The sequence below is a fragment of the Corvus hawaiiensis genome, chromosome 17 (genome assembly GCF_020740725.1).
Source record: "Corvus hawaiiensis isolate bCorHaw1 chromosome 17, bCorHaw1.pri.cur, whole genome shotgun sequence".
In the NCBI taxonomy this organism is placed as follows: Eukaryota; Metazoa; Chordata; class Aves; order Passeriformes; family Corvidae; genus Corvus; species Corvus hawaiiensis.
Genome location: NC_063229.1, coordinates 6,925,831 through 6,941,010, shown reverse-complemented (window position 1 = coordinate 6,941,010; position 15,180 = coordinate 6,925,831). Strand labels below are relative to the sequence as shown.

The window sequence follows — 15,180 nt, the reverse complement described above, 5'->3', positions numbered from 1 at the left end:
ACCGGTGCTGTTACAGCAGCACTCGCCTGACCCTGTGCCATAACCCTCTGGCTGATATGCAGAGGGCAACGGGGAAGAGGACGGAACTACAGTACAACATTCTGGGTTGGTTTTCCTACTCTTTGCGTTTTCCGTCTGGTCTCATCTGTTGCTCCGACGTGCAACCGCGAAAGGGCTCACACTAATCCTGCCTCCTTCTGAGGCTCCCTACGGCCCTTAGATGCTGCTCGCCAAGGCACCACCCGGGAAAACACCTCGTTTATCCCAGGGGAAGTTTGGTGCCGATCAGGGATGCGGAAAGTTGGGAGGCGGCGCTGGGCGGCGGCAGTGGCGGCACCAGCCCGCGCATCCCCCGTGCACAGGGTGGTCGGGGCCGGCCCCGCGCTGGGACCCGGACCCCCCTCCGCCCCCCAGGCTGCTCGCGGGGAAACGCCGGGCACGGACAGCCTGGGGGTTCATTATTTTTCATTTTTTCCCCTTCCTCCTCGCCACCCAGCCCCCGGCGCTCCCCGAACGGCGGCTCCCGGGAGGGCTCCGGCCCCGCACCCCCGCCCGAAGGAGCGCAGCCCCTCTGCCGCCCCTCTCCGCCGGGGTCCCCCCGCCGCGCACTCACCGGCCCCCTCGACCTTCTCGGAGCCGCGGCTCCAGGTGACCTGCCGCGTCTCCAGCTTCACCTGGAAAGTTTTCCGCTCGGGTCGCTGCGACTTTTTGGAGTAGAAGAGGGTCATGACGGTGCCCACCTCCAGGCTGCGGCAGAGCTGCGCCGCCTCCGCCTCGCTGGGGGCCCCGGGGCCGCCGCCCGGCCCGGCCGCCATCGGCGCAGCGAACAAAGGGGAGCGGGAGCGCCCGAGCCCCGCCGCGCCCCGCGCCGCCGCCGCGGGAGGGGAGCAGAGCAGGAGGAGGAGGAGGAGGAGGAGGCGAGGGAGAAGGAGGAGAAGGAGGAGGAGGAGGAGCGAGGAAGGAGGAGGGAGGAGGGAGGGGAAGGGGCGGAGCGATTCCGGCGCGGAGGCGGGAGCGGGGCGCGCAGCGCGGGGGGTCCGCGGGGGGGACACGCACCCCGGTGCTGCCGGCCGGGGGGCTCGGGGGCCGGAGCATCCCCGCGGGGGGACACGCACCCCGGTGCTGCCGGCCGGGGGGCTCGGGGGCCGGAGCATCCCCGCGGGGGGACACGCACCCCGGTGCTGCCGGCCGGGGGGCTCGGCGGCCGGAGCATCCCCACCGAGCGGCCCGCGGGGCAGCGGGGCAGGCGGAGCCCTGGCGTGGTGCGGGATGCCAGTGCCACAGGCCACCCAGCCCGCCTGGGCACCGCGCGACCCTCCACACCACGGCACGCCTGGGGGAGCGGGGGACTCTGCACCCCATGGAACGCCTGGGAGACCACCCTGCGCCCCATAGGTACCCCATGTGCCACACACCCCACAGCACAGGACACCTCGGGGCCCCGGCACCCACAGCAGGGTTTGCGTGGGATCCTGGCGTGGCACATGTGGGGTCCCGACACTGCATCCCACGGTGGCTTTTCCTGGGGACAGACCCCTCCGTGTGGCTGCCGCTGGCACCATGGTGTGGCTCCCTGATGAAGCCAGGTCTGCGTTTGTTGTTTCTGCCACACAGATCCCAGCTGGATCTGTGCTGGCATGGAAAGCAGGATGGGGCTTGCAGGGTGGCCTGTGGCATCCTGCCCCTGGGGGACGTGTAGGGAGCCGGGGGTCACTGGAAGCTCTCCAGCTGCTCTCCGGCCCCACAAAAAAACAGGGTTAGAGACCACACAAAAGCAGGGTTAGCGAGGGGATAAGTGGTTGAATTGGGATGCGTTTCAGTGCAGTTTGCTCCATTCATGTGGTTAAAGCCTGCAATTTCCCTTTCTGTGTGCCACTGACCTTCTTCCCCGTGCCCCCCTCTCCATCAGGGCACGCCAGGACACACTGGGTGCTCAGGCTGTCTCAGGCTGGGCACAATGTCCTGGGTCCAGTGGCCAGTGTGTCCCCCAACCTGGCCAGTGACAGTCTGCCCAAGTTGAGCACATCTCTGCTGCAGGAGAGCAGGGAAAGGGACAGGTTGGAGGCAATGTACAGCCTATAAATGCACATATATATATATATATGTGGGGGTGTGTATGGATGGATGGATGGATGGATGTGAAAATATGGGTTAATTGTTGGACTTGATGATCTCAGAGGACTTTTCCAACTTCAATGATCCTGTGATTTTTTCCTTTCTTCCAAACTTAATGATTCTGTGAATACACACACGTACATACGCACGTGTCCACAGGCCCATGGCAAGGCAGCCTGTGCTCAGCAGTCCTTATCTCACCCCCCCAGCTCATGGCTGGGACTGGGAAGGACGTCACAGTCTAAGTGAGGGGCCCATCCCTGAGTGGATCCCACATGTGAGCATGTCCCTCTGTCCTACTGCTTCATCTGCCTCCAAAGGGACATTCCCCAGCACACACAGTAGGAGCCCTAGGAGGTTGTTTAGGATCCCACCCAGCATCTGGGCATCAAACGGGCAAGGACAGGCACATTGGAGTAAGAGCCCAAACCTGCCCCAGTGGAAATGGGCAGTGTACGACAGCACTGTAAGGATGCTGGGGATGTGCTCGGCTGAGCCAGTGCCACTGGAGCCTGTCCTTGGCGTTGGCACAGCACTCTGGGCCTCATTCTCTCTGGGGTGAGCCGCCGTGGCCGCCGGGGAAGTTGCTCCTGGCTTGTGTAATGGCCTTGCTTGGGACCGGCAGGAAGCAGCCGGCTCCCAGTGGTCTTAAAATAGCTGAGCATTATGGGCACACCCTTGTTTTTGAGGGCGGGCAAAACCTGGGGAGTGTGGCCATCGAAGAAGCAGGAAAGGTGACCCCCTCTCTCCCAAACACTGCCTGTTTGTGCTGATGGAGAGCACCTGGCAAGGTGTGTCCTCAGCTCTGGAGCTCAGGGTGGCTGGGGCCAGCACGAGGAGGATGTGGTTTACAATGAGCTGTTTGCAATGGATATTTTTTATTTTCCAAGTTTGAGTGATCACCTTTCAGCCCTGCATTATGACTCTCTGTCTAAGATGCTGCACGCCAAGGATTTTCACTGTTTAATTTGACAGCACAGGAAATTTGACAGCCTTTGTGTGCCTGCTGCCTGACAGCCCCATTTGGTGGTCCCAGCTCCTGTACCAGCCAGGCTGCGAATAATCACCTCCACCCTTCCATTATATTCCTGTTTTGCTTTTGAAGAAATTCCCTGGGTTGTGCTCATCACGTGGCTGTGGAAGCCTGGGGGTTCTGCAGTCTGCCCTTGCAAACACCTCTGGGAAAAGGGGGATTTTCCCCTCTGAGTGGCTCCAGCACCTCCCCCTTCACAGTTCCGAAACACGGGATGCCATCCCCCATATCCTGCAGGATTCATGGAGCAGCTGCATCCTCCCACCAGGAAAGGCCAGGTGACCTCGGGCTTAAGGACAGCCCCAGGCATGCTCGAGGTCTGGGGAGCAAAATCCAGGGACACAGCACTCTTGAGGCCACGCTACAGACAAGTGTGGGGGGTCCCTGCAGCCCAGCATCCCTCTGACACCACTGTCTGGGAACGGATGGGATCATCCCCCTCCTGCCCCGGGAATCACGCATTGAGACAAGGTGCCCAATCCTCACCCGAACGAGTGGTGCAATCCCCGGGAGAGATGCCCCTCTCCGGGTTATTTATCCATTCCTGCCCGCTCTGCGCTGCCTGGGGTGGGTAAAGACACCAGCAGCCCACGGGCTGAGAAAATCACCAGGGCAGAAGAGCTCCCCTGGTGCTGCGGGGAGCAGGATCCGGAGAGCCCTGAGGGAAGGCGGCGCGGAGCTGCCTGCTGCCCGGGCGGGTGTTGGCAGACACAGCGCAGCGCCGTGCCGGGGATGGAAAGCAGCGCCGTGCCGGGGATGGAAAGCAGAGCCGCCCGGGGCTGCGGAGCTGCCGCGGATGCTGGCGCGGTGCCGGCCGCGTGCCGAGGAGCCGGGCAAAGCCGTGCCCGCGGGCTGCCTCCCCCCGCAGCCTCTGCCCCTTCCACGCACTGCAGGGTCCCTCTGGATGACAACAAGCAGCTGGTGAGAAACCCACGGCAGCTCTGGGGTCCCTGTCCCCACTCCTCAGTGCTGCGCGGGGAGCGCACACATTTTTAATATCGAATTCACCTGGTTTCAATTTTCAGCTCTGGAATCCTGTAAGACTTCAAGGGGGATGGGGCTGCATCCTGCAGGGTTTGCACCTCCCCTTGGCAGCCAGGCCCTGGCCATGGGCTTGCGATGCACAAGATCTGGTTCAAACCTACATACATTTTGCCCTCTCCACCGGTCATGACACTGGTGCTTCAGTTTCCCTGGCTGCCAAACACAGGCCCTGTTGTGGGACTGGAAAGCCAAAGTGGGGTGGTGGCACTGGGGCAGGCGAGCACAGGCGTGGCAGCAGTGGGATGCAGGACAGGATGTGGCGCGTTTGTGGCCATCTCTCTTGTTTGCACAGTGAGTCAGTGGGGTCTGGGAATTCTCTATGGAAAGTGTGGGGTGTGTGGTCCTCACCTTGCTGTGCCACAGGCAAAACCACAGATTAAACCGTCCTGAGCTCCCTGCCTGGGACAGAGCCTGTGCTCCCCAGTACTGGGTGCATTTTCAGGGGCTGGTTTTGCACCACCATCCTTCTCCTTCTCACTGACAGAGAGGCACAGCACCCTCCAACCTCGGACATCAGCCTGGCCTTGCACTTCCAGGCAGAGCACGGATCTCCCAGCCTAGCCAGAGCACCCCACCATGCCCAGGGAGAAGGTGGATCTGCCAGCAGCGATGCTGGGGTGGGGGATCCCCTCTGTGGGAGTACATCCCTCCCCACTGCACTCAGCAATTCCCTGTTCAGTGGTGTAAGAGATGGGAATTTGTAAGATACGGGATAACTGGGCCAGGGCTGCAGGCGGGAAGGAGGGCTGTATAAATAGAAAGGATATTTTTACAGGCTGCATTGTTCAGGCACGGGCAGGTCGGGAGCACAATGAGCCCTTTTCCCTCTCTGCTGGCATTTTCGCTGCTGCACCTTGGAAATGCCCCAGAGAGCAAACGGCAACTCCTGCCAAGCTCCAAGTTTGTGCAGCCACAACAAAGTGCCTGGAAGATCACAGCAGGCAGCAGGAAGCCCCGCTCGGGGCTGGCTGCCCAGAGGCTCCTCAGCTGGCTGAGCCTGACCCCACAGCTGCCCTCGGGGGTCTGGGAGCCCACCAGAGCTCTGGGGTCACAGGGAGGTGCTTGCAGAGCAGCCAGGGCCTGTGTCTGCTTCACAGCCCCCAACAACACCAGGCCAGGGCTGCTCCCAGTGCCAGGGAGGAGAATGCATCCATCAGCCTCATCACCTGTGTCCTTGCCCAGCCTCCTGCCCTTCCCAGCCATGAAGGGGAAGGAGCTGCTCTCCCTCCCTTCTCCTCTGTGTAAGAGGGCTGGGGGTCAATAAAAGGCAGCAGAGAAACCAGGCCAGGAAGAGCAGCTCCGGTGTCACTGCCTCCGCCTGCTCCTGCTCTCTGCTTTTTCCCAGGACAAAGCAAACTGATGCTGAGCTGCACCTGCATGGAAACCCACAGTGACCACCAGAGAGGGTGCAGCACAACCACAGCAAGGCAGGGATGGGCCACATCCTTCAGGGAATTCCTGCTGGGAACAGAAATTGCACCCCACCATCTCCCTCAGCCCAGCGACCACAGGGGCCTCACTCACGTCCAGGGCTGGAGGTGAAAGAACACAGAGACACCAACACTCAGCTAAGTTGTAGGAATTTATTTTAAATAACCTACAGTTGATTAAAAGGGAATTCATGATAAAAATAGAAGATACTTGTTGAGGAAAGGCTGCAGGAAATGGTCTTGCACACACACTACGCTAACAATGCCTCTAAGACTAATGATTATAGCAAAAAAAGGTTTCACATTAAAATTCTGCTTTTTAATTTTTAAAATTTTTTTACACAATTACAAAAGAAAAAAATAAAAGCCCTAAAATCTTGATTATTTTCCTTTTTGGACCAATGCTCATTTCCCTCGAAATTTATTGACCTGTGAAACTTCTTTTTACACAATAAAATCTTTCAAGTAAAAGAGGGGAGTGGGGCTTAGAAAAAAAGGGGGGGAAAAAAGGTAAAACAGTCTGACAAACCTAAAAAGTAGATAATTCTTGGAAGTGTACAGAGCATGTTCAGAACAAAGGGTGATGGGAATGTCATTTGTTTCCAATTTCACTTGTCCTCAAATTCCACACACATCTTCCCATCACACGGCCCCCTCCCCCCACCCGCTCCCCAAACCTACACGATCTTTAAGATCATAAAGAAAGAAAACTGTTTAAATATTTTAAAATAATTAAAAAGAAAGAAAAATTCACATTTAAAATAAGAACACTCAAGTCAGGAGGCCGATTTCCCATCATGATTTGCTCTGAACAAATGTGGTGGATATTTGTAAATTCATGTTCCAATGCCACAACTGTTTCAAGTGACAAATTGAAAAAGATTTGGGTATTTCCATGACTATAGTGATAGCTGTAACAGGTGCGTTGGGTTCCTTAAATTTTGTTTATTTGTTAAATTCTGAAATGGGGCGGGAGGGGGAGGGGAAGGGCAGGGGTTAAGGAGTCCATTTTCTATTAAAATATAGAAGTTATTGCAAAACCCTAACTGTAAAAACGCACCAATATAATTGGATTTTGTATACAGTAGCTAAAGATTCCCACGCTCTCAGTGTGATGGTGAATTTGCCTGGCGGAAGGTTGACAAATCCCCATCCACTTGCCCTGCCTCAAGAGAAAAACCACACAAACCAGACAGCTAGAATTTGGATCTCTGAAACATTTTTAAATAAGTTGTCCATAGGACAACTGGCTCAGCTCCTTTAGGATATTTCCAGGTTATGCTTTCTGCAAGTTATTGGCTGTTGTTTTATCTGATGCTCACTTGCCCCTTTCCTCCCCCTTCCCCAGCATCCAAGGACAAGTAAGGCTCACAGTTTATCAATCTCCCTAAAAACCAGGCTACTCCCTTTTCCCATAAAATTCAGCTCAATAAAAACAGGTTAAAACTCATAGTCTTCCTCTGCCATGTCGATAGCCCAGGCAAATTTCTCTCGTTGGGTTTTGTTATAAATCTTCTCTATAGGAATTCCCCACTTCTTACACCTGCAGGAGAGGAGATGCTGTTAGAGTTTGGGATAAAAGGAAGGCCAGAGACCCTGCCCTTGTTGCTATGTGTGGGGACAAGACAGAGGTGAAGGGGTGGGGTGGATCACCCCAGCACATCCCAGGCAGGTGCTTACCAAGCAACAGAGATCCTGGGATCCAGATAGTTGAGTTTGGAGGTGCCCAAAGCGATCTGCTTGTTCTCCTCCCTATCTGTAGCCTGAACCTCCAGCTTCATCAGTTGCTCCTCGATCCTCTGCACTGCTTTCTTCTTGCTCTCCACTGTCCTGGGGTGGCAAAGAACACAGCACTGAATTCCTATTGCCCTGCCAGCACTGTGGGAACCCAAAGGGACTCTGCTCAAGGTAAGCAATGCCACCAGCCACACAGGGCAGCTGTGTCAGCACAGATGGTGACACAACACACTCAGCACATGCAATTAAGAACTGACATTTTCCAAGAGGCAGAGCAGGAATCTTAAGCAGCAGTTTTGTTTTAAAGGGTTGGAAGCAACAGCCTGAACTGCTCTGATGCTACACCCACTCCCACACCAGCCCATCTATCCCTCAGTAAGTCATGCTGTGATCCTGCTTTCAGAGCTCCTGTAACTCAGCTCCCCCGTGGCTGCTCTGCAGAGCCCACACGGAGCCCAGCACATCGTCTGTGCCGTGGGCTTCCGACGGGGAGCGCGGAACTCAGGGAGGTGCCTGTGCAGTAATTAATTGTGTGAGCCCTGGCTCCCCACAAAGAGCAATGCTGCACACTGGATCCACCCCTCTGCTGGTCCTGGGCAGCAGCGGGGTGGGTGAGCACTGGTGGGTGCTCAGCTCCCAGGGCTGGGCACGAGTGACCACGTCAGGAACCGCACGGTCACACCACCCCATGGGTGACCATTTCTTCAGGCACAGAATGAAAAGGACAAAAGAAAGCCTTCCCAAATCACAGGCCAGGAAAGTGGAATACAGGGTTAAAGACCCCTTCTGGGACCATTGCACAGCCCAGTAACACCAGCCTTACTTTTTAGACTTCTCATCCCTCCGGACCTTGGCATCAGCTTTGGCGCTTTTCAGTTCCCTCCTGGCATCAGCTAATTGCTCCTTCTTGGCATCAATCTAGGAGAGGCAAAACCAGATGGCAGCACTGTGAACAAGCTGCTGACAGCTGTGTCAGTCACCCCTGGGCAGCATGACCCAGGAAGCCAGTTTGTGACCATGTTCAGAATCTACCAGCAGTCAGATCCACTCCTGCAGAGCAATCAGGCCACTGGCCACTGCACAGCCAAGTGTGGTGAGATATCCCCCTCAAAAAATAGGGCCTCACTAATTTCCAAAGACAAGCTGGTGCTGGGAGCTTTCTCACACAGCTACAACCAAGCAGGCCAAGGAATTGGCTTGGTCTGGCCTGGCCAACAATCCCTCCTGGCAGCTTGTCTGCCTCCACTGCATCCCACTACTACCAGCTCTCTGATGGCTACATGGAAGGATGATCCCTGATCCCTCAGCAGGAATCAGCCCCAAATCCTACACACTGAAAGGTGTTAATGCTCCACGCAGTTCTTCTTTAGTAAGCTTAGGATTCAGGGAGATTTAGCATTTTGCAGCCCCTGTTCAACCACTCCCCTTAAACATCCCCAAGCTCTAGGATCTAGGGTGAAGGCAGCCATGTTAGGTGTTATGGAAGCAGGGGACACTGCAGTGCCAAACCAGAACTCCTTATTGTGAAGGTTATTCTAAAGCCAGACCAGGAACAGACCTAACCCCTTTGGACCTCATGGCCTTCACCAGAAACAATCTGCAAAGGAAGAGGTCAAGTCAGAGGGGCATAATGTACTATGTACACACGGACAGTGGCCTGGGATTCACACAACAGGGGTGGATGCCCACTCCAGGTTCTTTCGGGGACACAGATCACAGCTAGAGACTGCTGCTCTCAAGTTTCAATGGCAGCAGAACACACAGCTATAGGATGAAGGGCAGAAAAAGGGTCCGGTCTTTTCTTTACAAGTAAAAGATAACTCAGAGAAGCCCCTTCCAGCTCGCTGCTCATCTCCAAGCATCATCTCTGATGCACACTACCAACTCCTGACAGGGAAAAGCAGGCTCTGCTTTCACCCCACGGGAAAGGAATCCTGACTCCTGAGATGCAGCACTTGGAGCCCTGCTGCCCCTGAGCTGGGCAGGGGGAGGTACCTTGCTCTGCAGGTTCATCATGGACTTCTCGAAGGTTTTGGGTGGAGCTCTCTGGTGGTTACACAGAATGGCCACCGCTCTGTTGGCACGGTTGTAGGAGAGGATCTTTGCTGGGATGTTGTCATCCGCTGTGAAGGAAGGGAAGTGGTGAACGAGTGGGTTCTCCAGGGTGTGCTGCCCCAGCCAGCATCCCACAGCCACTGCAGAACCGGCCTTCCGCTCCCATGGCCATTCTCAACACTGCACTCCAACTGTAGTCCCAAAAGCCTGGCCACTTCCATCCAAGCCCCTAACTCCTTCTGGATGTTACTCATCACCACTGACACCATCTCAACTCAACAGAGGGGAAGCACAGCCATGCCCAGAGCAGGGGACAGCAGGACCACCCTGCCCAGGACACCGCTGGGCTTCACAGGTCCAATGTGCCCACTTGGTAAAGCTGCCAAGTGCAAGGCAGCCCTGCTCACAGAGGTTGTGGATGAGCAGCCAAGGAACGTGGCGCTGTTACAGATGCACCTGCCTTGCCTGTCATCTACAGCACCTCACAATTAAATAGAAAGCAAACAGATTTGGTAAAGGATAGGCATAACCTGGAAAATACACCCTGGTGTGCTCACAAGTCAGTTCTGTTCTGCCCCAGTGCTGGGCTGTTCAACTACCCCCAAAGATTGACAGCAGATTTTTGGTCAGACCTCAGCTGCCTGACGTTTGCACTGGGAGAACTGTAACAAGGAAGTGGTGAACAGATACACGACTTGTGGCTCAGCCAAGGAAGCCAGGTCTGTGTTGCACAGTCAGATCTGTTCCCCTCACAGCTTCAGGGGCAAGACTTACGATTAGTGAGCTCCTTGAGCTGCTGCTGTAGCGTGATGGAGGCATTGTAAGTACGGAATACCTTGGCTGTCAGTCCCTCCATAAGGTCTTGAAGGTGTTTATTTAAGATACTGGTCTGAAGAAGCAGAAAGGAGGTGACAGTGAGCACTAGGAATGGCCACAGCATTTGTGAAACCTCTGGACCCATGGCTGACACAGAAGTGCAGCTCACGGCTGAGGCCTGGTGTACTCAGACCTGACCACAACAGAATAGCCACAGCATTACTGAAACCACAGCAAAAGTGAACAAAGAACCAACAAGTATTAGATTGGTAACAAGTACCACAAGTGGCCAAAAAGGATTTCTTTGGTGTAGAGATTTTGGTTTCCAGTAACAATAAAAGTGCCTGGACCACCACAGTGCTCCCACAGAGTCAAGTGTGCAGACAGGGATGGCATCTGAAAATCTGTCACCTCACACATTCATCATCTCTGAACTCTGAAAACACTCCCCAGGTCAGAGCCAGGCAGGCTCACCAGGACCAAGGCCCATCGCTTTGGGAACCTGTGGGCACAGTGGACAATTCAGCCACCAGACTGAGACAGACTCTCACTGCCTTGAGGCTGCTCTGGAAGAAAATTTCCACTGAAACCATTTCTGGAACAGAGCAGCTGTTACTGCCTGCTGCAGAGCAAGCCTGCTTATGGTGCTCCACCACCCTCACCAGGAACTATGTGCTTACATTGAGGCGGTCAAAGAGGTCATCCTCAGGCTGCTTGTTCTCCATGAACAGCTGAAGATTCTTAAACACCTGCAGGAAAAAAACCCCAGGAATGTCAGGCACACAGACCACACAGCACTGGGCAGGACTGAGTTGTATGAAAGCAAGACTGCCAGGGAGCCATTAAACTGTTCCAGGGAACAGTGATGATGCTGGATGTTACTTCCCAGCATGCAAAGACCCATCTCTCAATGCAATGCCTGTGCTGCAGGTTCCTCCCCAGCAACAGGAGTCCTGAGCCTTCAACGCCCTTTATCCTCATCCTTTGGATCAAAATTACAGGAGATCTGACTCTGCTCTGGTGTAGCTGCCTAACAGAGAAAGAGACCCCAAAGCTACTGTCTTTTCCTTACTCTCCTACTATTACTCAAGCCCAAGAGACCCCTGAGCCATTTTCCATGGACTGAAGCTACAAGAAACCCTCCTCACTGCTGCATTGTTTCATACAATTTCATCCCAAACGTGTCTCAGTGGGGTAGGGAGAATAATCAAAGCATCTTTGATTATAACAGAGACCACAAATCCCAGTTCTGCGTGCTCCAATTCCCCAGCTTCTGGACAACACACATTCTTCTATAGACACCCAATATACAAAGATTTCTAGTTCTACAATAATCAACTCCTCATTTTAAGCACTGAAAAAATAACAAGAGATACCAATAAATTTAAACAGAAGAATATGCTTTCTTCTTCACACAGGGAACCAAGAATTCCAGCACAAGTTAATTTCTAGAGCAGCGGTAGTTTGATTTTTTTTTCAGTTGTTTTGCTCCTCAAGAGGCCAACATTTACTGCTGACTGTCATGACAACTACCACAGTATTATACACAGGGTATCTAACACAGACCACAGAGCTGTGGACAAGATGCAAAGCTGTTACACCCACAAAAACATTTTGGATAGTGCCCTCCAGGTTCACACTGCTGGATAGGGATCGATTCTGAAATGAGGCCAAAATCACAGCCAATTTGAAACTGGTGGATGACAGAAATAAAAGAATTGACATGGCATAAGAAGTCTTGGCTGGCAGACACCCAGGTTCATAGGCCAGGGGTATCAGTGCACCTACTCCACAGGCTCTGGAGCAGCAAAGATTAAGATCTACCTCTGTGAGGGCTCAGATCCAACATGAACCAAACCACTGTGACAGAGGTGTGTATTATCAAAGCCCCCATCAAACTGCTGCTCTGCCAATGCCAGCAGTATTTCAGAACTTTTAAAGCTGTTTCTTGTCACATGGGCCTGGAACTCCACCACCTACAGGTGACAAAACCAACTCTGGTGACCAGAACAAGACCCAGGAAACTCATCTAGCACAGCTGTTACAGTTATGCTATGTCAACTCTTCCCACTGACACCACAGGGAAGAGCAGCAACATGTCTGAACATCTCATCTGCCAGGCTGTGTCACACCACCTTCCATGGCACTGCCAATAAAGAGCATGTCACATTAACTGACTTATTTCTTGGTTCGGTGTCTTAGCACTGATAAAGCAACGTGTTAATGCCATCCAAACTGTGCTGACCACATCTCTAACAGTTCAGTCTGTGTATGTGCTTGTGGAGGTGCCTTACCCTCTTCTCCACAGGGACTTTGTTGTAGTATCGGATGGAGTCCTTCCCGAGGAAGTCGAACTCAACCACGTATTCCTGCCCATCCAGTTCAGGATGCAGCTTGATGTGCTCTACTCTCAGAGAGCAGCAGCCCACGGTGTCAGCTGTCTCTCCTTCTTCTTTTTCATTACCAGCTCTCAGGGCAAGCTACATTAATATCAAGATAAGAGAAGTAAGGAATTCAAACTGTCCCCAGAACACAGAGATGCTGCAAGCCTTCAGACAATGGCCTAGAACCAGCAGTGTCCAGAGGAGAATATCTCCTTATTTTAAGAGTTTAAGCCAGGATGCTTTACCAACTTTTGCTCATTATGTAACTCAACTGTGACACAGTTCTGACTAACGGAAATTAATTTCAAAAAGTGTGGCAGTTTTTAAAAATCAAATTGACTTCCATGTGAACTCTACTTGAAACAAACAGTTCAGTTGTTCACCTTCTATGATCCTACCTGTTCACTGCACACTAAATACATTTCAAATAGCATATAGGTTATATAAATATTGGCTTGTATCAATTAATTAAAGGCTACATTTGACTGCATAAAAACACATATATTTAACAGTGCTGGCTAAAACAATTTCTAACTTTTGAAATCTTCAGTGGTCATATGAAACCACAATTATTCACATCAAATTTGCCTGGTTCACATCAAACCATTTTGAACAAAACCTGTTAATTTAGTTAGTCAAGACACCATATGCTACTAGGGAACAGCTCTCTGGGAACTGGCTTTAAGTTGCTTTAAATGCATCAACACAACTGCAGTTTTCTTTATGCTGCGGTGAAAAAATTATCGTAATTACAAAACCTCACAACTGTGACCTCAAACTGAAGAGGTGACAAACCAGCAGAAATTCCCAGCAGGAAAACTGAAACAGCTGGAGACAAAAGGCCCACACAGACTTCCCAGTAATTCAACTGGGTGATTCTGGAACCAGGCCGTGAGTTTTGCCTGAACTAAACAATGCTGCCTGAAATAGCTGTGTTTAGTACAATAGTTTATTGCTCTGGATTCCAGGTAATGGGAAGGAAAAAGAGCCTGCTCACCAGGAAGTCTCAGGATACCTTAGTAACTGGGCTCAATTCTGCCTTCAAGACAAACACACAGCATTCCCAAGTATTCCCAGCAGGACAGGGAAGGCGAGGGGAGCCAAGGAAGGAGCCTCACCTTGTCAATGAAGTACAGTGCGACAGCCCTCTGCCGTACTTTCATCTCTTTGGATTTCCAGTCTTCTCGGTATTGATTCCGGATTTTATCTACACACTTCTTCAACCTCCGAGCTGTCTCGTACTTCTGCCAGTCCTTCTCACCCTGCAGGGAAGTTGGAATAGAGTCAGCACTAGAGAGCACGCAGAGGACCAGCTCCAATCTGCATCTCAAGGCTTTGCAAGCCTGTGTGTGGCAAATGGTCTCGCTGTACAAAAGCACTGAGATGCTGCTGCTGCACAGCTCAGCTTCACACTGTGCTGCCACACAGCTGCAGGTCATTCAGATTTCCATGATATTAAATGCTTCCATGGAAGCAGCTAGAGAGGGACACAAAAGACACATCTTCCCTGCTTCTCAAAATACAAATGGCTTCCTCTGCTTTATTCAGATGGCACTTATGTTCTTTCAGCTGTGTAATTAAATACCCATAAAAGGCAAAAGCAACATCAACAGTTCATCATCATTATTATATATTCAAGACATAGCAAAAAGAGGGCAGGAATTCACAAGGAACAGAGATATTTTTCCTCCTTTATTTGTAGGACAAACTCCTTGTTTCCAATCCAGGAAAAAATCTCTCAGGAAAAGACTTCATGAAAGGAGCTTAAATTCTTGCTTTTATGGACTTGAGCCACAGACTGGGTATTTGCTCCCGCAGCAGGAGTTTGTTTTCCTTCAGTCATGAGCTCCTTACCAGCCTTCTCAGCCAGGAGCCTGGCCGGGTTTTTAATTTTACAAACAACTAATTAGCAACCCGTGGTTAGAACTTCACTACATGACCAGGCAGTGGAAGTTAAAGCCAAATGTATGTGAAATATCCACCAGAGCAAGCCCTTTCTTGGATAAAATGCTTCCTTTTAGGTTTACACAGGTTAAAGGATTCCACAAGAAATGACACAGTGACGTTTTTCAGAGACATTTTGAAGACTTCACCTGCTCTCCTGGGCAGTAACTGTATCCTCTCTTTTCAAGGGGGAACAGAAGCACAGAAGCTTCCCTATGTTTTTCAACCACTGTAGGATGAAACAGCCAGGTAGCTTTACCTCCTATCTCTTCCCTAATCAAGAGCTACATTTGCTTCTTGGAAACTTGACCAGGAAGATTGCTTTGGTTTTGTTTTTTTAACTAGATCTTTACCTTAATTCTTGAGCTAGGGTTCAACATGATATATTTGATAGAGCCTTGGATGTTCTCAGTCCATGACACCAGCCAGGTCACCTTGTTATCATGCCGGACCTCCTTCCATTTGTGTCCTGGTGGAGGGGCAGGGATTTTGGAATCCCTACAGAGAATTAGAAAACAGATGATAAAAGCTATTTAAAGAAAATCCCACCAGCATCAAAACAGAGAAGGTAATAGCCAGCATTACACAAAGAAAGTGCAGGGAAAGGAACAGAGGCAACAGA

The 15,180-nt window shown here is 52.1% G+C and overlaps 2 protein-coding genes across 5 annotated transcripts in view; both read right to left on the bottom strand.

The window, feature by feature from the left end:
• The window catches only part of PLCG1 (phospholipase C gamma 1), a 42,066-nt gene extending 41,193 nt beyond the window's left edge, over window positions 1-873 (bottom strand). For 2 of the 4 annotated variants that reach the window (XM_048321490.1, XM_048321492.1), the window contains exon 1: window positions 614-873. In XM_048321490.1, the coding sequence (XP_048177447.1) occupies window positions 614-815 (202 nt within the window). In that variant the 5' untranslated portion in view covers window positions 816-873. The remainder of the gene's footprint in view (window positions 1-613) is intronic. The other 2 variants (XM_048321491.1, XM_048321493.1) reach the window with 1 other exon arrangement.
• Window positions 874-5,761: 4,888 nt separating this feature from the next.
• The window catches only part of TOP1 (DNA topoisomerase I), a 66,697-nt gene continuing 57,278 nt past the window's right edge, over window positions 5,762-15,180 (bottom strand). Inside the window, exons 13-21 of the mRNA XM_048321786.1 lie at window positions 14,912-15,056; window positions 13,733-13,876; window positions 12,525-12,710; window positions 10,911-10,979; window positions 10,189-10,303; window positions 9,355-9,482; window positions 8,183-8,277; window positions 7,303-7,452; window positions 5,762-7,165 (exon numbers count right to left, since the gene is read on the bottom strand). Of these exons, the coding sequence (XP_048177743.1) occupies window positions 7,063-7,165; window positions 7,303-7,452; window positions 8,183-8,277; window positions 9,355-9,482; window positions 10,189-10,303; window positions 10,911-10,979; window positions 12,525-12,710; window positions 13,733-13,876; window positions 14,912-15,056 (1,135 nt within the window). The 3' untranslated portion in view covers window positions 5,762-7,062. The remainder of the gene's footprint in view (window positions 7,166-7,302; window positions 7,453-8,182; window positions 8,278-9,354; window positions 9,483-10,188; window positions 10,304-10,910; window positions 10,980-12,524; window positions 12,711-13,732; window positions 13,877-14,911; window positions 15,057-15,180) is intronic.